This window comes from Electrona antarctica (assembly GCF_951216825.1).
Source record: "Electrona antarctica genome assembly, chromosome: 5".
Taxonomy (NCBI): Eukaryota; Metazoa; Chordata; class Actinopteri; order Myctophiformes; family Myctophidae; genus Electrona; species Electrona antarctica.
The window spans coordinates 41,536,362-41,559,906 of record NC_136810.1 but is presented as its reverse complement, the minus strand read 5'-3'; the positions used below and the strand labels follow the sequence as shown (position 1 = coordinate 41,559,906).

Here is a 23,545-nt window from a genome sequence, read left to right as displayed (position 1 = left end):
TCCACCACAAGGCAGCATGGCGATGACCTCCTGCCCGTTCATCAAAGTATTCACTCAGTTAATGCGACAAAAAACAAAAATCACCCAGTCAATTCAAGGCTTCATGGTGAGTGTACCCCCCACGGAACCCCATTTGAAGAGATGCCAGGGACCTCCATAAGAGAAGATCTTTACAGCTCTAGCAGTGATTCTCAACCTGTTTGATTTCGAGGACCCCCAGTTTGACATGCATTAGGCTACGGACCCCCATTTAGTGGCATTTCTAGCTCTGGGACCCCAATTTATATTGTAAAATCAATGTTAATTTTAACTCTGAGAGTGTAAATGGACCCGTTAGTGTGTGTGTGTGTGTGTGTGTGTGAGTGTGAGTGTGAGTGAGTGAGTGAGTGAGTGAGTGAGTGAGTGAGTGAGTGAGTGAGCTTGCGTGCGTGCGTGTGTGCGTGCGTGCGTGCGCACTCAAGAGTTACAGGGTCCCTGTGTGGACCCCCTGGAAATCCCTCCCGGACCGTACGTTTTTGGGTGATAGTTACTCCTATACTTCCATAGGGTGCTGCAAAGAAATGCATAGGCTGCCTTTAAGTTAAACAAAATGTAAACAAAATGACAACAACAAAAACGACATAAAAGTGATATTCTAATCACGACTATAAGGAAATACTGTCATCAAGTGTTCTGTAGAAACCACAACTGTACAAAGTCAACTTTTAAATGAAGCTGGTTGACGTGATGACATGATTCATGTCAAAGATGGTGTCAGCTTGCAAAAGCACAACAGAATAATTTGGTGACAATTAATATTTATGCAGGAGAAATGCCTATATGCAATCGGGTGTTTTTGCAATTGATCATTTATAATTTATAGCTTCACCTCATCACCATAGCAACAATAAACACTATTACTAGTATTTGAATTCTCTGTCAGCTGGGTTGGGGTTTGCTACGACTGAATATAATACACTATCTCGCAAAGAGTAAATTCTTTGGTCAGAGTTTGAAGTAAACTACTTTCTCACGTACTCCCCATGGTTAAATTCTGCTGGATGTTTTCCATAGATTTTCCTCAGGTTTCACCCATATAAAAAAATATAAAATCAGATCTTTTAAACATTTCGGGGAACAGAGCTGATCTTTACACAGGTAAATGTGCAACAGTGCAGGGACGAATATGTCAGGTGTGGTTACTCCCTTTGTAGAGTGCTGTGAACAGATGCGATTTCTGCCACAAAATATTATATCTCTCTTTAGTGTGTCGCTGAGTAGGCCCAGCCTTTACAACCTCTCCAGATAGCGAATATCACCAGGAGAGGCAATTTGGCATGTAGTTATTGAAATCCTATGCAGGAGCTGTGTTGGTGGTTGCATCCCCTCCGTCTCCCCTCCAGCTCAGATAGGAGAAGAAAGCACTGGCACCGTATGCTACTGTCACCACAGCCCCAAAGAACTGCAAGGAGGACATACAGAGACACAGACAGACAGAAGGGGGACAGAAAGACAGACATTATTAAAAGAACTGGAATGTCCTGCAATGCACTGTGTGTGTGTGTGTGTGTGTGTGTGTGTGTGTGTGTGAGAGAGAGAAAAGAGAGTGTGAGAGAGAAAGATAGGAGAGAGAGAGAGAGTACTAGATATGACCTCTACAATTTAATTCAACGGACGCTCTTATCTATAGTGACTTACAAAGTGCAAGATCAAAGTAAATAAATGGCAGCTAGGGTAAAAATGGTCATGTAAATAGAGCGCTACAAAGTAACTAATACCAGGTAAACATCAAACCTAGCATCTGTCTAAACAATATACAGTACAGTATCTAAATAACATTGTGACACGCTCGGGAATCATTCGATTAGTTGATTTGACCCCCCAATCCCATGCTGAGTGCCAAGCAGGGAGGCATTCGGTCCCATTTTTGGTATGACCCGGCCGGGGATCGAACCCAGACCTCCCAGTTTCAGGGCTGACACTCTAAACCACAAGGCCAGGGAGCGTATAAGGGGTCAAATGTAGGGAGGGGACACTTTTCACAGCGCTAAGTTCATGACACCATACATGTGTGCTGGCTTCAACTTTTGTCAGCGCTCCAATGACGCAGTAAATTGTCACTCAATCATATTTTTGTTTCAACATTCCCACATTCATTCTTACTGTTACTGTAAACCAGTTCCGCCCTTTGCATGCAGTGCAGATTGAGCAACACTTCAACGGTGAGTCGGTGACTCAGCAGCAATGTAGCATGGCAACTGGCATCTGGTCATGTCGTCACAGCTAGTATGAATATCTAGACACATGAATATATTATGTGAACATCTTTCGCTTTATTCTTCTCCATCCATCCATCCATCTTCAACCACTTATCCGGTGTCAGGTCACGAGGACAACAGTTCCAGCAGAGAGCTCCAGACTTCCCTCTATGGCTGCTACTCTCTTGTTTAATTTATCAAGTACAGTACTGACTGCTACTACATCTGGATAAGCAAACAGTCTAATCGAGGTATGCCTTGGGCAAACAGTCATGAAGGCACAAATGTACCATGTACACCTTAAAGGAAAGTATTGGCAACAGGATGAAGCCTGATATCAATTTAGCATCACTTCACACACTGAAAATAGCCGATCTAAAAGCTCGCTGCAACATGAGTACAGGCAATCTAAGAAAAAAGGGTCCAACCTCAAACAAATTGCAACACAAACGCTTTCAACTTTTTTTGTTTCATAAATATGTTAGTAATAACATATCAAAAGTCCTAAGAAATTATTATTATTATTATTTTCAAAATGTTTTTATTGAAGATGTTTCAATGGCAAAATCTCAGGGCAAGCGAATAATGAAGGCTATTCTGCTGAGCAACCCAATAACCTCCCAAACAAAATAAAAGGAAAAGGAAAAAATAAAACATTTTCTCCCCTAGCTTGGCTGGTATTCCAGCATGACAGTGTGTCGCGGCCTCTTGGGTTCGAGTCCCGAGCCCGACGAACTTTGCTGTGTGTCTTCCCCCCCATCTCGTTTCCTGTCTACCTACTGTGATCTATCAATAAAGGCAAAAAAGCCCCAAAAGATATCTTAAAATATTATTAATAATAATAAAATAATAATTGTAGCTTGTTTTTGTAGCTACAAGCTACAAAAAATACCCAAAAAGTAGCTAACAAGTTACAGCAAAAATGTAGCTCAGCTACGTAGCTCGGTTACATGTAGCTTAATTTGCCCAACACAAATTATTCATTAACTGTCAAGTAAAAAAAATATTGTGGAAATCATCCAAGTTGATGTTGGACTACGACACCGTCTGGCAGCATGGAATTTAAGTTACTGATGACAATCCCTGATCTGCATTATGCTGATCTTCATCGTGGAGATGCTGTCAAACTGCAGCTTCACTCTACAGACCAGTGATGGCCAGCAGAGCAGGCTCAGAAGTCTGCAGAATGGTGTCCCCAAGGGTCTGTTCCCTTCTCTCCCCAATGATCTGTTTAACATCTAGCCTATACCATATAAACATCTACAACATGGTTTCGTGGACGGTTGGTCATCATGCTGTGATGACCAACATGGAAGCAAAGACAACAGGGTGGCCGTAGCTGAATGGGCAGAGAGCTTGCCTCGGAAGCAGAAGGTCCCATGTTAGATTCCCAGCCCTGGCTAATTTGTGAGGGGTCCCTATGCAATACACTTAACACCTAATTGAAAACCGACTTTATCCCATAATATAATATGTCTAATAGTGGCACCATCACTCAAGCTACTCAAGAGGATGTCATGGCATGACACCATGCAGCCATCGACGGGAGGCTGCTACCCTCGCCCTGGCAAGGAAAGCCCAGAAACATGACTGGCACAAGAGATGCTCCGTTCTATCCCTGAGGACCTGTCTATCAATGCATGGCTGACGAGATCTTGGAAGCAGGAGTGGGAGACGGCCGGACCCACACAAATCCATCAGTACATCCAGTACCCAGGGGATGCCATCACAGTTGAAGGCAATGGACTGTCCTGAACCACCTACCCACTGGGGTTGAATGCTTCAAATCATCAATGAATTGGGGCTTGGAAAACACCCGCATAAGCCTGCCTCTTCGACGTATAGGACCAGAGATGAGGGTATGGCTATGTGATGTTAGCTGGACATCTGACAATACATCACATCCTCTTGAGTAGCTTGAGTGATGGTGCCACTATTAGACATATTATACCACACAGTTAAAGTTCCCCTACTTGGATTTCACAAAGAGTTTGTGTTGCAATTTGTTTGAGGTTAAACCCTAGATTGCCTGTACTATGTTGCAGCGTTGTCAGCTTGTAGACAGGTTATTTTCAACACACGACAACCACAATAAAAATGTTTTTGTGAATTTATGAAGGGCACAGTGGCACACTGTCAACGCGATGCTTTACGGTAAACAAATCCAAAGGCCTTTCTTTTTTTAGTCTCCGTGGAAACTAGGCATTTAGTTAAATGCAATGCTATTGAAAGTGTACTGTTCATTTCTCTCCATGTCCATTAATCTCATCAGCAGAAAGCTAATCTTTCACTCATTACAACCGTAGTATTCTTTACTGTGCTTTTATAGCAGTGTCTCAGAGCCTCAGCCTGATGGCCTCAAAAGTCTAATATCTCCCCCAGTCCATAGGGATATCCCTTTGGTCTAGTGGTTAAGATGTTGGACTTTCACGCGGTAGAACTGAGTTTGAATCTCAAGTGTTACACCGTTGTGCAGTGCGATGTGCATGTGTGTGTGTTGCAGTCTTACAGCAGCAGCTGCCAAATGTCCATAGAACCAATGGTATGGGTTGATAGACGCAGCATTGGCCAGGAAGGCTGTGAGGTAGAGGACAGCCGCTACGCCATGGTACACCATCACCTGTAGGAGCAGAGGTGGAAGAGATACTCAGATCAGGGCTCATCAATATGCCCGTACACAGACAAGTGTGTCCGTGGCAAGGCTTGTCATTGTCCGTGGAAAACTTTAGATTTGGATGAATGAATGTTAGTTTCTTCACAATATACTGTAGGAGTCCACTGGTACAGTGGTTGTCATAGTTTTATTTTGCACGACCCCCATAACTCTGTGAGTATATAGATGTAACCACATGGACTTAATGGATACATTTGTGCTCTCACAGATAGTTACAGACCTGTAATGGTCATTTAGGGCTATAGAGCGTCGCAGTCCCGCCCCCTACCAGGGCCCAGGAAATGATTCTCCGTTCATTTTCCTCATAGACATTTCAGAAAGTATTTATTTAAAGACGTTTACGCCGCGGACAAAGCCAACTCTTGTCGTGACAAATCATGACAACAAACACAATTTTTCGGGCCAAACAAAGAATTAGAAAGTAGAAAAAAACGGCAGGTTACAACACTTTTTTTGTTGTAATTATTTGTTTGGTCCAAAATATTGTGTGTTGTCATGATTTGTCACGACTCGAGTTGGCTTCGTACGACGCTTAAACGGTCTTTAAATAAATACTTTTTGAAATGTCTATGGGAAAAATGCATTGTGATTCATTTCCTGGGCCTGGCGTCGTCATGAAAGGGTGCGGGACTGCGACGCTCTATAGGGCTTTATGTGTTTGTCTCATTTTGTATGTCCATGGCAAAAACAGAATTTTGACAGGGCTCCATCTTGCGCCACCCTTATCCCTTATCCCTAAACGTATTTGCCGTGTTTTACTATTTTGAAAAACATTTTAAAATAGTTCAACTAGCCGATCTACATCGAGACATTGTGAGCTTGTAGATCAGCTATTTGAACAATTTTAAAAGGTTTTTTAAAATAGTAAAAAATGGCAAAATTAGTTTAGGGTTAAGGGTTAAGGGGTGGCGCAAGATATAGCCCTTTAAATGTCCACTACAAGCCAGAATGGCGAGGACCCCTGACTCATATTTGTAAAAATACTAAAGTATTGGCAACAAAATATGCTTACAGTACTCATTCTGCAGATATTTCCCATTTCAAAATACCCAAAAATGCTTAATTGGTTTAATAATGCATGTTTTAGAATAATAATCTAAATCTGCAGTAACTAAAGCTGTCAATAAAACAATTTAGTTGGGTAAAAGGCACAATGCACCACGCAAATGTACTTAAAGGACGACATCACCCATCCTCAACCTATCTTCATTATGTTCATGATAAAATGGTAAAAAAAAAATATATATATATCTACTCGGTCTGTGTCTCATATAGTATAGGAGTTATAGACACTTCAAAAACCCGCCTACCAGTCATATCATCGTTAGGCAGATTTAACGAGATTTCAAATGTCTTCATTTAGATTTGTATTAATGCACGATTAAACGGGCGGCAGTGGATCAGGGGTAGAGTGGCCGGATCAAACCTGGGCTCCCCCAGGCCTCATACACACGTATCAAACGAATGTTCTGTCTTCCGTCTGTGATTAATGCTGTGATTGCTGATTGCTGCCCCATCAAACACAAATGTTTGGTCAAACGATGTGACTCCCATTGGAATTGCATTGTGGCAGCCATCACAGACGGAACACAGAACAGTGTCGAAGTGTCCTTGAACAAGACTCTGTAGCCTGGCTAATAAGCCAGACGCGAATCTGCCGTTGGCAAAAACAATTATGAGTTTGGCTTATTAGCCAGGCTAATCTCGATGTGCAGGTTGGTGTACTGTGCCATACTGTGTGAATGGGTGAATGTAATGCACAATCTATGTAAAGCGCCTTGGATAAAAGCGCTAAATGCACCATTTACCAATGCAAGAACAATATAGCTTCCATTTCAGCATATGCTGACTTTACGGAAATAGAAGACCTGCAGTTTATATTATCTTGGATTCCCCATTGATGATGTCACTGGCAGGCAGGTTTCAGGCAGCCCTACTCTGAGAAACAGACCGAGTAGACAAAATGGTTTCATATTACAATGAGCATGAGGACCAATTATATGAATATAATGTTGAAAATGGGTGAAGTGATTGGTTACTTTCCACCACTGCCTCTGAGAAAGGATCAAATTAGTTGTACAAAAGTAGAAAATACATGACAAGAAATGTCAGTTATGACCACCTATGGAGCCTGTGCTCATCATAGGACTAGAGGTGTCAGTTATGTCAGTTATGACCACCTATGGAGCCTGTGCTCATCATAGGACTAGAGGTGTCAGTTATGACCACCTATGGAGCCTGTGCTCATCATAGGACTAGAGGTGTCAGTTATGTCAGTTATGACCACCTATGGAGCCTGTGCTCATCATAGGACTAGAGGTGTAAGACATAACTTTCATTCCTAACCTTCGTCCTTCCTCTTTCCACATCAATGCCCCTCTTGTCCCCCATGGTGGCCAATCATCATCGTACAACCGCGTCACTCACGTGTCAACAAGAACAACCAAATTCACTATTTGTCAGCCTTCTGATTGGTCCCTGACTGGCTAATCAGCAGGCTCTTCCTTCCTGGTTCCAACTTGTTTATGTTGAATTTGGTAAAACATAATTTTTGGAGAAAAAATAACTAAAAACATACATGATATGCCCAGTCACCATGCTGCACCTGTGATGTTCCTTTTTACTGACACCAAGTTTAAAATAAGAATTGAATGCACAGATTATCAATACGAAGCAACTGAAAAACATGTTATTTCAATGGTAGTGGATGGAGAGAGAGGATTTTTGTCCAACCACGAAACAGCAACCAATGGGTGCGAAGAGGGGCACAACTACGAGCGGGACTTGACAAAGGGTGAATTAACTAAACCTTTATTTTCTACGAGTGACATGCGTGGCCATGATGCGACAAAGCATGAATAAATAAGACTTTCATTGTCCCTCTTCTTACCGTCAGGCTCCAGGGAACAAAGGTGAGTTTATGATGAACGCCAGAGAGAATCATAGAGAACAGAATGACGGTGAGGATCCACAGAGTCACCGTGACAAACAGAACCCAGCCATATGCAGGAAGTAACCCAGAATTAACTCCGGCTATCAACGACCACTGTAGCAGACCTATAACCTAGTGGGGGGGGGGGGGGGGGGGGGGGGGGAGGGAGAGAGAGAGAGAGACAGGGGGGGAATTCAGTATCAATATATCAAAATTCCATGTAGGAATCACCTTGATAGAGGAAAAAAGGTTATATTTATAGCATATTGGCCATTAAGTCAGCTGTATCTAAGCGAGCATCCCAAGACCATCGCTCTTCACAGAAATGACAGATTATTATTGTGTAATTGGAGGTTGAATTTCAGTCTATTCACACCCCATAGGCTACACATGGGAAGTTTGGGCACACACATACAGCCTACACACAGAGTATAGGGAGCGGCTCAAAGGTTGACCTAATTGTCCATCCATTTAACAATGGCGGCCGCTCTGAACAAGAGTGACACTGAGAAGCATAATGACCCTGCTTTTACAGGCCGAGGTGGTAAACCATTAACTGTTAATGTTATGTGCCATTCAGGCATACACCAGTGTCTGTGTCTGCTGTTTTCTTCTCCTGCCTTTTAGTGGAGGAGCCTTTAGGGATATTTCGTGCTAATTCGTCTAAAAGTGCCAAATGTTGCACAGATGTACTGTAGCCCAGGGCCTGCTCTAATTATTAAAGCTAGGTAAATCATGATTAGAGCATGCCCTGGGCTACATATGTGCAAAATGTGGCACTTTTAGAAGAATTAGTGCGAAGTTATCTAAGGTATCCTTGTCTATCATTCATTCCCATGCAGGTCTGAATCAATCATCATTCAACTCCGCCTCTCACCACTGGTTGGGCCTCCAATCATCGTTCCACCAATCACCTTCAGCAATATGAGTCCTCACTAATGTTATACTGTCCTCCTTGTAGGCCTGGTGCTGGGGATCCACGTTGGGACCAGGTAACAGCTGCCCCCACCCCCCCCCCCCCCCCCCCCCCCCCCCCCCCCCCCCCCACCCCTTGTGTTTTTTTTTATCTGCTTTGGTTTGCTGTGAACTGGGGTGCTACCGTGCTACTACCCTGGGTCCTGCCTTTATTGTTTTGTACAACAAACTTGTGTGAGTGAAGAGTCACAATTGTAATCAGGGGAGTCTTTGTTGAATTAGGACTAAGTATTTCCTGGGGTGCAATTCTCCTAGGTGGCCTAGTTGGCTATAATCCTTAAAGGATGTTTAGTATTACATGAATGTTGGGATATATTACAAAGCTGAAACATGTTTTTGTCAGTGAGGACAGAAAGTATATTTGAAAGAACACAAAGAATGCTAGATTCATGCCTCATTGTTCTGTAAATGTGTCCATGATATGTTCTGGCTCTTTCATGTTGCCACCAGCAAGCTAGGGCACACCCGGGTAGCTTCAATATTATATGTTCTGGCTCTTTCATGTTGCCACCAGCCAGCTATGGCACACCCGGGTAGCTTCAATACTAAGGTCGACCCATCTCTGGATGCATTTTTAACACGGTCTGCAGGATCCATGCTTTTAATATCAATTAATATTTGATAGCAGAGAACATGGCCTTGGCTAGAATTTCACTTGGCATGAGGAGCCCGTTATTTTATCAGACCTCTGTCACAGTCTGCCATTTTTATGTCTCGTCCCACGCCTCATAAGTTTGACCACAACACACATAATTACTAAGGATTCTGTATGTGGATTTACTTATATACAGTTATTATAAGTTCCCAAAATCACATCTGTTTCATTTTATACTAATTTCATTTTTGTGTTGAGAGCATACTGTACGTCCCAAAGCCGAAGGAGGCGTCTACCTTTCTATGTCGATGGTGGTGAGCACTGGTGACTTATGTTGTTTTCCATTAGCTTGGAATCCTAACCAATGATGTCACTGGTAGGCAGGTTCCTGAACTGTCCACAGCCCACCTCTGAGACAGAAATGATGCCATGTTATAATGAGATTAGTGAGGACCAATTATATGAAGATAAGGTTGAAAATTGGTTATATCATAGTGTATAGTATCAAGCCTGTAAGGGCTTGACATACTCTTGATATATTAAGTGTCACACACTGAGCACTATAACTATACAGATAACTATAACTATATTGTTCATCATTGTATTTGTTGAGAACTCTGCCATGATCCACTTGACTGATTTTTAAAACTACATTTTATAGTTATAGTGCTCGGTGTGAATTATAAATCCTTGCTTCCCTGTCCAATTTTGCACTATGATAGTAGTACATTTTATGTCTATTTTTAAATGAGGACACGTACATCAAGAACAACCCTGTCATAGACAGCCACGCTGTAAACACACGGCTACACCTTACTCCTCTCACTTATGTGCAAATCCAATTGAAGCTATTTGATCAACGGGTTTATGTAGCGGCCATGTTCAATGACATAGTGACGTCGTGGGGTTACCGGAAGCAGAACAGCAGGCCAGGAGTTCCCATACCTTTCAGTTTGATACCCAAAAGAGACATTTGGTGTCTCCTCAGCCAGGACCCAAACACAAGAATACATCATACATCATGAAACCCTCTATGCCCTATTAAGCAATCACAACCGTGTGAAGTGAGGGGTGCTCTGCTCTTATCATCGTACAGTACATCATCATGACGTGAAATTTAGTGTTTGTGTAGCACGGGAATCTACACTAATAGCTGAATATAGGAGGTGCTAGTGCCCCTCAACAATAGTCAAAATGGCCAATGTGCATGCAAGCTCACCACACGTCACGACACTGATATGGAGTATAGCTTGACATTACTCCTAAAAAGAAATAAAGACATTGCAGGTAGCCTTGAGGAACACCTCCACAAGAAATTACTGGTAGTAAAATATGCATTTAGGAGGTACAATTTAGATATTGATGAAGGTGCAGCGGTGTGGTAGCCATAAAATCATGAACTAATGAACTAATAACACTAATTGTCCCAGTTATCAACGCTCTGTGTGCGCCATAAATTCAAAAGAGAAATATTCATGGCCCAGATCATTTAACAGCCTTCCTGTTAACAGGCCAATAAAGGTACATGGCATGAGCAAGAGGGGTGTAAGAGGCAGCAGGAGCTGATCGAGGGCCTCTAGGGACAAAGATCTATCTGTCAGTTAACCAGCTATAGTCACATGCTGTCCTCTGTGTGAACAGAATAGATAACCAGACGGAAAGCATCACTATATGTGGGAGTTAATGAGATCGGGACCAATTCAACTGAAATCTTTATAATTGTCATGAAATGCCAGCTCCCAGTTTTTCACGTGACTGTGAAGAACAGTCAGGTGAAAGTCTAACAGGCTTGTCATGTACTGTAGACATGCTGCACTGACAAAGAAAAAGGCCTTGACCAATGGCAATTCTATATATTTTGGTCATAGATAGCCAGTGGCATTTATGGTGTGGAAGTTTATACTCAAAATACTTCAGAGACTAGTGCAATCTAGTGTGTGTGTGTGTGTGTGTGTGTGTACACAACAGAACAGAAATAATCTCCAGTAAAGGCCACTCACTATTTCAATCATCATCAGAATGCCTGGTATACTCTTGACGAAAGGCATGTCCACCATGGAGCCAACGTTGGAGGCCATCCCTCTGAGGCGGTTCCCCACCTGAGAGCCCTGGGACTGGGGGGAGCTGGTCTCTGTGGTCACCTTGTCTGGGAAGTCTGCCATGGTGTACGCACTGCTGAAGCAGGTTTCTCCTGGACAAGACCCACCGAAGGAAGGCAAACCCCTTCTGGTTGTATAGTGGGCTTGGTCCAATTAAGTCAAGGACAGAACCGCCAGACTTATATGCGTTGAAACTGGCAGAGGGCTGGCTGTCTTTCTGTCCTCAAAAAGAAGCTGACACAGCGCTTATAGTCAAGTGTACTGTACGTGTGCTCCCTCTGTGAAGCTCGCTTATTTATTTATTTTAAATCGTTGGAATTCCTTGATGTAACCAAATGAAGTCCTGAGATGGAAGAAAACAACAAGACTAATTCCCAACGCGCAATCATTTCCTGGGAACCTGGTAAAGTATATCAAACTGTAGCCCAGCAAATATTCACAGTAGTACAACTTACAGTACACAGTTCAATGTTGTTAGAAAGTAGCTGTCCTCCAGGGGAAGAAGTCCAGGTCCAAATAATGCACTGTAGCTAGCAGTCACATGCTCCACCTGAACAAACAGGTGTGTGATGGTGAGACTCTCTCTCTCTCTCTATCCCCTTCCCTCCCTCCCTCCCTCTCTCTCTCTCTCTCTCTCTCTCTCTGTCCCTCTCCCCCCCCCCCCCCCCCCCCTCCCTCCCTCTCTCTCTCTCTCTCTGTCCCTCTCCCCCCCCTCTGTCTCTCCCTGAGGCACCTCCCATATGCCGCTTGAAGCTCTTGAGTGACTCATAATTCATGAATATAAAGGAACACCAGTTTGAATCCTGGGAGGAGGGAAAGGGGGGAGGGAGAGAAAGGGAAAAGACGGAAATTGCTCTGCATATAATGGAGGTGGATGACAAGAACTATTAAGTAGGGAGGGGGAGGGAAAATGGTATACAAATAGAGGGGGAGAGCAAAAGAGCGAAAAAGAGAAGAGTAGGCAGACTATGCAACCATATCTGCACTTAGTGAAACATTAACACAAACAAGCACATGCATCAGGGAGGGAGGGAGGGAGAGCACAGGGTTTGTTGCACTCACATGGAACAGCATTCAACACTGATAGGACAGCCCTAGAGAGGATTATCCTCCCTAAAGACACTGGAATAGCCTAATTGTCGAATTGTAGATTTTGACAGGACATTTTTTTTAGTTTTTGTTTTGTCAGTCTTTTGAATAGTTTGCATTTACTTTTAGTCACATTTTAGTCACCTGGAAGGAACAGGGGTCGCTGATTTTCCGTTATTTCCCGATGGGATTCTCAGATTGCTGTGTACATGTGTATGTACGTCTGTAATCCACGTAACTCAAATTCGACACACGCGTTCCACACCACCACAGGGAGTGCAGTGCCCGGCCTTGAGTCCGTCGGACCCACGGTTCTCCAGAACCAGGACAAACGCCTTTGCCCAGGCTCTGGACACTAGGGCCCCTGCTAGATCTCCATATATGGAGCTGGCCTGTTCTGACATCACAATGCATTTGACCCACACATTCCACACCACCAATGATGCGCAACCTCGCCCGAGTCGCCCTTTATTAGCCAATTGATCACACCTGATCACCCCCCAGCAGGCATTGTTGTAGTCTTCCTAAATTAACAATCTTTGGTGTGTGCACCTCCTGCCTGCCGTGCCTACCTGAACTATCACTGCGCTCGGATGTTGTTGTCAATTGAGGGCTGTCATTGTTGTACTAGCATTTGATTATGATGATCATTCTAGAATAACCTGCTTTGTTTTGGTCTCCAACACTTAGTGCTGCTGGATTACAATGTTTGTCAAGTCAACGTTCACAAAGAGGATTTAATATGAATATAGGCTAATTGTCTTGTCTACACAAAACCTGGGGCAGGAGAAATACTGGAAAACAAACAAAACTGAGCTGTTTTAGTATTATATAGTATGATAGGAGGTGCCAACCAATCATATCAACGCTCGAGGGGTACTAGTATGATAGGAGCCAACCAATCATATCAACGCTCGAGGGGTACTATGATAGGAGCCAACCAATCATATCAATGCTCGAGGGGTACTATGATAGGAGCCAACCAATCATATCAATGCTCGAGGGGTACTACCTGGAAGACTTTGTCATTCTTCCGGGTCCTTCAAAACGCCACTGAGCAACTTCCATTGAAGTGAATAGCAGGGGGTGGGGCTGTCGCTCCTCCATCCGTTCTCTAGATATATATTTAACTCCCCCAGAGTTAGTGTTGAAGTGTCCTTGAGCAAGACACTGAACACCTAATTGCTCCTGATGTGCTGGTTGGTGCCTTGCATGGTTTCCGCCGCCATCGGTGTATGAATGTGTGTGTGAATGGGTGAATGTAATGCACAATCTATGTAAAGCTCCAAGGCGCTATATAAATGCACCATTTGTCCTTGTGTAGGACAAAAATAGACGATTTGATTTGACGTAAATTCTCCATTTATTGTCAATTGTGTAAGACGAAAATCTACACTATAGCTGAATACCCCTCAAAAACAGTAGATAAACATTAGTGAGGAGATATTCCTAGATTATGCTCTGTGTGCAGGTGATGGGGGAGATAATAGTAATATGATATACATAATTTGTGAGAACCGCTACTCTATTAGCTGTCTTCCCCCCATCAGCCAGCACCTGCACACAATGAACACAATGGTCCTCATTCACAAAGGAGAAATACGCCAGAGTGTATCGGAAGCGTAACGGAAGCGTAAACAGATGCGGGAAATTCCGTCCGATCACGCAACGTTGTTTTGCCGTGCAATTCAAAGAGCGGTGTGTACCACAGGTACGCAGGTGTATGTTGTGAGGTACGCAGGTGAATGCGAGCGGGTGCCAAATGATCGGAAAATCAGCGGATAACTTCATTTGCATTGATCCACGCCCCATTTCACACCATAAAAGGCGTCAAGCATGACTCAGCAGACAGCAGTAAAAAAAACAAAAAAGAACTATAGGCCTTACAGCTCAAACGAAATAGAGGTCCTCCTGACGGAATGCAACAAAATAATGATATTTTCTAGTATAGTGGCTTCACAAATTAAAATAAAAATGATTGCTGGAAAGAAATTAGGCTATACTGCCGCGGTCAGTCAGTGCTGTGCAGATATATCATGAATATAGCCCTCTATTAATTTCCTAATTCCACAGGACCACAAACAAGTTTTTGCACCATTGTATAAAGTATACCACTATAGGCCTACCATACAAACTGACACTCAATCCATCAAAGGACAGGAAATTAAAAGAAAATGATCTGACCATGTCAAGCGCCGGAGCGACGACCACCACCTGCAGTCTCTTTTTTTACATCCATATACCATTACATTTGTGCGTGATTCTTTATATTGTCTATAGCCTACCATTAAACTATATAAATCATTTTCCCAAGCTTACAAAACGGTGAACGCTGCTCCGCACCGCTACAGCAATGGCAAGCTGACTTACGGTATAAAATGCAGCTTGGCCATTTATTTATTTAAGTTCGGGACCAAGGCAGCAAGCTAGCCTATACGTGGCAATTATATTATAAAGCCTTTTCTTTTCTATTGAACAATTGCTCACTCACACCTTTGCAGAGGTAAAACATATATCCGATATTTTTATCAGAGCTGCATTGATTCATGCGGGGAATAGATTAATATCATCTCACTGTCATCTGTCTGAATGCCATATGGAGAATGGATTTGTTCTGATCATGGACACGTAGGCATAGGCCTATAGCTATTTAAATTTTCAACCATATACGGCGGGTAGCCTCCTCTTTGTCAGATCTAAGTGCAGGTTCATTTCATGATGTCGTCATATTAAAATGATGCACGGGACATTTGGCACCAAACTTGATTGATCTCATGATGAGATCAATGTAATAGCCTACAGCCTAGCTATAAGTTCCCCATATTATAATTAATTAAGGTGCACTGGCTTAAAACTATGACTGGCCGAATTGCACGCGCTGATGCAATAATGTGGACTTCTATATTTGTATAGGGCTAATTAGCCCTCGTGACTGCTGTCTGTCTGTCAGACCGGCATGTCTGTGAACCATATAAATAATCTGTTCTGTCCGGGCCAGGCTCGCCGTTATATTCATTTTCCAATGGGAATTTCACCCAGATTGGACTGTCCACACACACACACACACACACACACACACACACACACACACACACACACCGACAGTGTGACTCAAAGGAGCTCCGTAACAAAACAATTTCAATAGGCCTACTGCAGGCATTACTACACTAAACAACGTTGGATTCGTACAGTGCAGAATGCAGATAAGTGTATGTTCTTATAATAATTGTGAGTTTGTTTTTTAACATGCAGCGCGAGTCCGCGAGAGCCGATCTACAAGCTCACAACGCGTTGCACTGCGAGTAGAAAGCTGTCAAGTGAGCAGCGCAATCGCGCATGCTAGAAATATCCTAATAAATAAATAAAAAGGTGTCGGGCTTGCAGGGGCAGTTTCTGTATGGGACTCTAGGCTAACCTGCCTCTAGAATGCTTGCATTTAGGCATACAAGTGATACTTGGCTTTTATATAAGCTATAAAAAAAATTATGTGCTGACCAATGTTGACACATGCCTACATATTTCATCTGAGGTTTGGGGACTTTTAATTGAGTCAGCATGAAGACTAAAGCCTTCTGAATAAATCTACGCAAGCAGTACACGACCATGAGAGCTGGCGCAGCTTATAGCGGAGTTTCCGACCAAACAACGTCACCGTCAAGTTCACGTTCAACTTCATGAATTCCCCCGTAATGTGGGAATCCACGTAAATGCCTGTCCGCTCACGCTCCGCTCACGTTACGTAACGTTATGAGCGTAAACGCCGTTGTGAATGAGGACCAATGAAACCTCTGTTGTTCTCACTCTTCTATTACTATTTATACTGGGGCTCCGCAAGAGGGCGACATTATCCCAATTTTTATTTACCCTCTATTCTACAAACAAATGTAGAACTGATGCAATGAGAAACAGAACACTTTAGTTCAGTGGTTTTCAACCAGTGGTCCGGGGACCACCAGTGGTCTTTGAGAGGGTTCCAGGTGGTCCCCATGCAGCTAAACTTAAATAATGGAGAGTTGGTAACCAAATGGACCCTTATAGATCTTTAACTCTTGAGAGAGTAAAATTAACCAAATTTGGTATGCTCTCTTATTGTTAAATATCTGCATTACTATAATTTACAAGAACAAGTCTACACAATTAGAGAATGTAGAATAATTGTTATTTTGATCAACGTTTGCCTGTTATCTCTCCTAATGGTATCAACATCAATACAGCATTGAAAAATCATATTCAACGGAAACAAAATATTCTAAATCTTAGGTCTGAGAGGCTAAATCTCATCAAATGGTGGTCTGTGGCTCAAATGCCGAATAAATAATGGACCTTGATATGAAAAGGGTTGAAAACCACTGCTTTGGTTTATAGTTTCTGTGTGATGTAAAAAGGGTGTTCAATTTGACTAGTAGCCTACTCACAGAAGTGTGAAGTGTGAACACTCTTGAAAACAAAGTATTGCATTGTGGGATTGAGCTGACAGGCTCGTTTTGATGTCAATCAATCAAGTCACATTAATAAGTGGTGATGTATATATATAAACTATATATATATATATTTTTTTTAATATATTTCAATTATATATATTTTAAGGGCATTTCATGTGGTCTCCCAAGTTAAAGGTATATTCAGTGATTTCACTTAATTCAAATATCACTTATTTTGTTGTTTTGTTGTGATAATGTGTGCAGCTAACCATATAAGGAGTTCCTCCCTGTCCCCAGTTAACCCCTGGGGTCAAAAAACTTAGTTTTTGGCTAGGCCAGCCTTCATCCAATCAGGATTGAGAGGGGCCTTCCGCCAATCATGATCAAGCGGGGGAGGGCCTTGTTGTGCGTGCTGTTGGCCTGTTGCGTGTCTCCCCACTGTAGTGCGTGCATGTGCACATCTTGTTACCGAAAATGTTGCACATTGACACTTCTGATGCCTAGCCCTACTGTAGGATGTCCAGGAACGTCTTAAGGTCTTTTTTATCCATGTCATTATCAAGACTTACTAGCACGATGTAGAAATGGAAGATTTCGCTTGCCGGTTTTGTGGGAAAACGGACAGCAGGTGTCTTCAAGAAAATCTCCCTCATCTGCTTGGCACTCAAGCGCCTTTATTCTGAAAGATTCAGTGGCACCAGAAGTCTTAAGATAATCATCTGGGGATGGGACCTCCCCAAATCATTTGGAGACCCCACTGGGTGTTAGTGAATCTATTTTACATTATATACAGCATTATGAAACATTTAGAGTCATGCTTTCAGCTCCATCAGGAGGTCGCTCCAGACGCTCAGACCTTTGACATCAAAGTCTCCATCAGAAACCTTCAGATGGTTCAGGTCTTCCAGCACGGAGGCTCTGACTGAAGGACCAGCCTCCAACAAGACCCGGAAGCTCTGGGTCAGCGTCTGAAAGCTCACCCCCCCGAGGTCCGTCTGGAAGTTCTGGGTCACCCCGAGGTCCGTCTGGAAGCTCTCGGGGACCCACCGGGCCTGGTGGAGGTCGTAGGTCAGGCGTGAAGCCCGGTTCTTCAGAAGGTCGACGTAAGGAACGCCGAAGTTCTCCTGGTGTCGTCGGAGCAGCGCGGCCAGGCGTTCGCTTGACAGCGTCGAACACACCTGCTGCATCACGTCCTCGTTACGCTGCAACCACTTCAACAGAAACTCCTCTGAAGGAGAAGAAGAAAACATATCCTGTGTTAATTCCGTCAACTAAAACTATGACGAAAATGTTACCTTTATTTCACTGACGGAAAACTGAGATATGTCTAAAACGCTGACTAAATACATTGACAATTAAACTAAATTCAACTGTAGATTTAGTCAACGAAACTCTTATGATATTTACTTAACTAAAGCTAAAATATGTCCTATTAACTAACCGTTTGACCGTCAGGATTAATTAATCTATCTATCGCGCATTGCCAATATTTTATTGCGCGTAACCCTTATTTTGAAGAGCCAAATATATATATAATCCATAACCGGATGTTACAATGACAAAATGTTGTGTGTGGTGTCTTGACTCTTGACCGGTTGTTTTGTTCTCTCGGTCGGTGGTGAAAAAACCCGACCGCGAGTATCACAGTGCCTGCTGTCGGCCGTTGAAAAACCTTGTTTTCACCAGAAACGACATTCATTGCACCGATTTGGAGATACAGGCCATTGAAAGCAGCACATAGAGTGCAAGTGGATGTGCGCGCATCTTCAAAATGGCCGCGGCCACTGTCCCACTTTGACTGTTATGCTAACGAGTGGCAGCTAACGTTTCGATCTGATCAAAACATGGATTAAAGAATATAAACCCTGGAAAACGTAGGCTACGGTTCTGGCGGGCTACACGATTCATTTAATCCTACGGTTACTACGGTTCTGGCGGGCTCCGTGCTAAAATACGACTAAAACTAAAATGGAATTTTATTCAAAAGACTACGACTAAAGCCCAAACCACACCAACTTGGGTCGAGACGCAACAAAACGATGTTAGCGTTCGTCCCAGCGGTGTGATGATATGTCCTGTTGCGAGTAGACCCATGCAGACGCATGTTGACGCATGTCAACCCAATTGATTAAATTAGTTCAATTCAATGGTTGCTTGCCAACTACATGCGTCTACATGGGTCGACTCGCAACCGCTTGGTTTGGTGGTTTGGGCTTAAAACCACATGAAAATTGAACAGAGGAAATGTCCCAACCTGCCGCGTCCTTTCTCCTGGTCTGGAGCAGAGCTGCAGTGACGACCAGACAGACGTGGCATGTTGGCGGCGCTGCCAGTGTGGAGTCCAGGAACCGCTGTGCCTTCATGCCCGCTGGGCAGCCGGACTGCTCTGCCCCGTGGGGGAGGAGAGCCTCCAGCCTCTCCATCAGCATCTCCCCCTGGACCTGGACCTCAGCAACACCGGAGAACCACCGCGCAGAGTGACCACCACCCTGGACCTCGGCACCACCAGAGGACCACCACGCAGAGTGACCAACCCCCTGGACCTCGGCACCACCAGAGGACCACCGTGCAGAGACCGGACTAGGTGCTCCGCTGCTCAGGACTTTGCACGCCGATTTGTACTGGAGGACACGCAGGCAGTGACCGCTAGCGTCCTCCTCGGTAGTGTCCAAATCACCTGACGAGTAGAGGAGGAGGAGGCTTTAGGCTATAATAGATTCACTAAAACTATCAAAATAACAAAAAAATCCTGTCGCCAACCTGGCCTGCATATGGAATAATTCCCTCATGCATACCTTGAGCTAGGCAACCTTTCCTCATGTAGATCAGTGGTTCTCAACGTTTTTGGCCTGGGACCCCCGGAAATGCTTTGGCCATGTCTCGCAACCCACGCCCAGCACTCCCTCCCCACCCCCAATACAAACTGCAAAAATAACCTTAATATTAGAGAAAATATATCATAAATGAATACTGAAACCAGAGATAATCATTAAGAAAAGTTTATGTATGTATACAGTATGTGTAGTTGTGTACTAGTATGTAAACTCTTCAATTCCAAATTATTTGGCGACCCCCCTAGGGGTTGCGAACCCTTTTTTTGAGTGGTGTAAACCACTCCAACAACTGGCTTTGTACCCGTGTACCCGTGTTCGTACCAAAACAATGAGCATGGTTACTATGGTCACTGACATTATGTCAGACCACAGCTGATCAGGCTATATAAGACCTTGCACCACTCAGTTCACACGGGTGTGATTTTTTACTATGTCATTAATATACCTTAGAGCTGTTGTGTGGAAATAATACAAAAGTCTAGAACTGCCTAGAACTGGAGGTCTGAAAATAATCATGGTGAGGTAAATCTTAAATGTCATAGTAAAATGTTGAAAATGAGTGGAATTCCCCTTTAAGAGTATGTGGATTTACTCATTTACCTGGATGTAATTCAGGCATTTATCAGACGCTCTTAATCCAGAGCGATTTACAGTAATCAAGAACAACACATGCACAAATACATAGAAATAGTCAACTAGGATCATAAGTAAACTAAGAACCTAACATATCCGTCTAACAGTAGAATATCTGTACAATGAAACTATGAGTATACACTACTATAGTCTATGTCTACATAATACTAGATCTAAATTATATCAGTTGAGCCTTTGCATTCGTCTGCAAGACCGGAACAAAACGGTTGGGACTAGCGCTCGGACATGCGCTGCTCCCGTGCTTGTGGTTAGGGTATATTAGGGTTTGAGGTAGGTTGTCTGTCTAATGACTGTCGGACTGTTGAGTCACTGAGAAAACAATGTTGCACATCATTGAGCTAATAATTTTGGGGAGCTTTTAAAACCATAACTGAAATTGAAAACAAAATGAAAAATAAAAAAATCCCATCCATGTGAAGTGAGGGGCGCTCTTATCATCGTACATCATCCATTCATTGTCAATGGGAATTTAATCTTTGTGTAAGACAAAAATCTACACTATAGCTGAATATAGGAGGGGCTAGCGCCCCTCAAAAAGAATGTACAAAATCAAACCTGTACTAACCCTGAAGGGGAGGGGGAGGTTCAAACAGCATCCTCAGGATGCATGCAGGTGTGGCGGGGTTGTGCAGCAGCCTCCCAACCAACAGGTCCTGACAGTGGGCGAGGTCCAACAGGGTCAGATCCTCGTACCCCTCAAAGTTGTCCCGTAGACGCCGGTTGGAGTCCCGGAGCGTCTCCTCCAGGACGCTGCAGATGGCCGGGTGGGAGTGGAACCTGTGGAGAGGGAAAGAGAAGTGGGGCAGAAGGATAGAACAATGGACTTGTAGTAACTAGCAGTAGCAGATGGCTGGGTGCACGGATTAAAGCAAAATGAAATCTAACGACTGAAGAAGTGTGTCCTAACGTGCGATTTGTGACCGTATTAAGTAAAATATCTCCTCCCCATGAGATCCACAGGTCCATTTGGTTGGTCAGAGGTGATCATTTATATGAATTATTGACACCTGTCTGCTGTGTGGTCACTGGAAGAATAATGTTAGATGTCCGGGTGAAACTCGTGGGAAAATGGAGAGATATTTGACAAAATACATGTTTTTTTTTTTTTAATTCTGTCAGAACCTTCAAATCAATATGAAATTAGATGACAATATCTGAGCCCAATAAGTGGCAGCAACTAATTATTATTGGTGAGTTTAAATCTAAATGCAGATCTGATTTAGATCAGGTTGCATTCAGACTGAGACAGATCGCCTCAAATCAGATTTGAAACCACCTCTGAATGTGGCTCAATTAAGTCACATTGGGAAAAAAAATCTGATTTCATATGACTTGTATTTGTGACCTGTCTGCATTTAGTGTGCGACCAGCCGTCAAACAAGTCGTGTGGGACAGTTGTTTAATAGAACGCCGTGCGTGACGGGGCATCCCCTGCGTCCTCGTCTTCTTTTATTATTTCTTTCTTCTTTTATTTGGGTGTTTATAGGTTCTATTAAACAAGCGCTCTCCTCCACTCCACTAACCTAACCCTGGTTGACAGTAGCGGCTCCAGCTCAGAGCTCTGCCCGCCTCAGGCTCTCTCCACTCGGCCACTAACCTGTGGTGGATGTGGTGACAGTAGCGGCTCCAGCTCAGAGCTCTGCGGGCCTCGGGCTCTCTCCAGTCGGCCACAGAAGCCGTGCCGGACACGGCGAGCAGCTCCACGGAGCGGCGGACGTTGGTCAGCAGCGCCTCCATGCGGCGCTGTACTATACATACGACTGTCTGAAAGTATGCTTTAATACATTTTACGCGTTTACATTATTTTCACATTCCGTAGAATATAGATAAGTTCATAATTAATATACTATAACTTGTAGAATAAGGTAGCTAATAATTATTGAACTAGAACTTGTTTTAGTTTTTATTTTCGTCGCTGTGCAGTAGAAGAAAAAAAACCCCAAGAAAACATGCTGTTGTTTTCCCTCCTCTCCTCTGCCGGTGCGCGCATGCGCCGTGAGAGGGCGGCGCGTGCTGGAAAACAACAGATCTACAAGCTCTCAACGCGTCGCGTTGAGAGCGTTGCGACGCGTTGAGAGCTTGTAGATCTGTTTTTGCGCAGCTTTTCTTTTTGACCGGTTTCCTTCAAAATAAGAGCTTTTCAACTCAACTGAAGTTGTGCAAGTGTTGTTTTTATTTTGATTTATTTACACGTTTTACCCTAAACTATATGGTTTTACCACCGTGTTAAACTTGTAATAGAAATAGGATGAGTTCAATAATATAAGAAACAAATTTAAAGAAATGTTAGAAAGTATAGCTCCAACAAAATTCAACAACTGTATTTTCTTGCACTGCAAATGTAAACCAAATTAAATTAAGGTGTAGAGTAGATATTATACTAAACTACTACTAGGCTATATTATACTACTACTACTACTACTACTACTACTACTACTAGTAGTACTACTACTACTACTACTACTACTACTACTACCACCACCACCACTACTACTACTACTACTACTACTACTACTACTACTACTACTACTACTACTACTACTACTACTAGTTACTAGGCCTACTATTACTAGTATACTACTAAGTAAGACGCGTGAACGCAGCTGTTGTGGCAGTCTGACACACACACACACACACACACACATACACACATACCTTTTTTTTTTTTTTTTTTTTTCATTTATTTCTTTTTTTGTTAACATTTTTAAGTTATTTTTCCTTTTTTTCAGTTTTCTTTTTTTTTAAAGTTTTCTTTCTATACGGTGTGTGTGCTTGTGGGCGTGTGTGCGTGCGTGCGTGCGCAATTTTGATAACAAAACAAATAAAAACAACTTTTATATGGGAAAAAAGTTAAAAGGCTAAAACAACAAAAGAAGAAAAAAAAATCCCACCCCTCCTCCCACAGTCGCACGCACGCACGCGCGCGCGCGCACACACACACACACACACACACACACACACACACACACACACACACACACACACACACTGCCACCAAGAGAGAGAGTGACAGACAGGCGGACAGATCGACAGAC

The 23,545-nt window shown here is 43.2% G+C and overlaps 2 protein-coding genes across 2 annotated transcripts; both read right to left on the bottom strand.

The window, feature by feature from the left end:
* Positions 1-481: 481 nt before the first annotated feature.
* pllp (plasmolipin) lies at positions 482-11,856 on the bottom strand. The gene is made up of 4 exons (XM_079501427.1): positions 11,414-11,856; positions 7,802-7,975; positions 4,747-4,857; positions 482-1,441 (listed from the first exon to the last, which is right to left on the bottom strand). The coding sequence occupies exons 1-4, from the start codon at positions 11,573-11,575 to the stop codon at positions 1,334-1,336; spliced, it is 555 nt and encodes a 184-aa protein (XP_079357553.1). The 5' UTR covers positions 11,576-11,856; the 3' UTR covers positions 482-1,333.
* A 5,355-nt stretch (positions 11,857-17,211) lies between these two features.
* On the bottom strand, positions 17,212-22,466 carry fancf (FA complementation group F). The gene is made up of 4 exons (XM_079501024.1): positions 22,108-22,466; positions 21,076-21,287; positions 19,277-19,699; positions 17,212-18,250 (listed from the first exon to the last, which is right to left on the bottom strand). Exons 1-4 carry the CDS (start codon positions 22,245-22,247, stop codon positions 17,835-17,837), a joined length of 1,191 nt encoding a protein of 396 aa, XP_079357150.1. The 5' UTR covers positions 22,248-22,466; the 3' UTR covers positions 17,212-17,834.
* Positions 22,467-23,545: the final 1,079 nt, after the last annotated feature.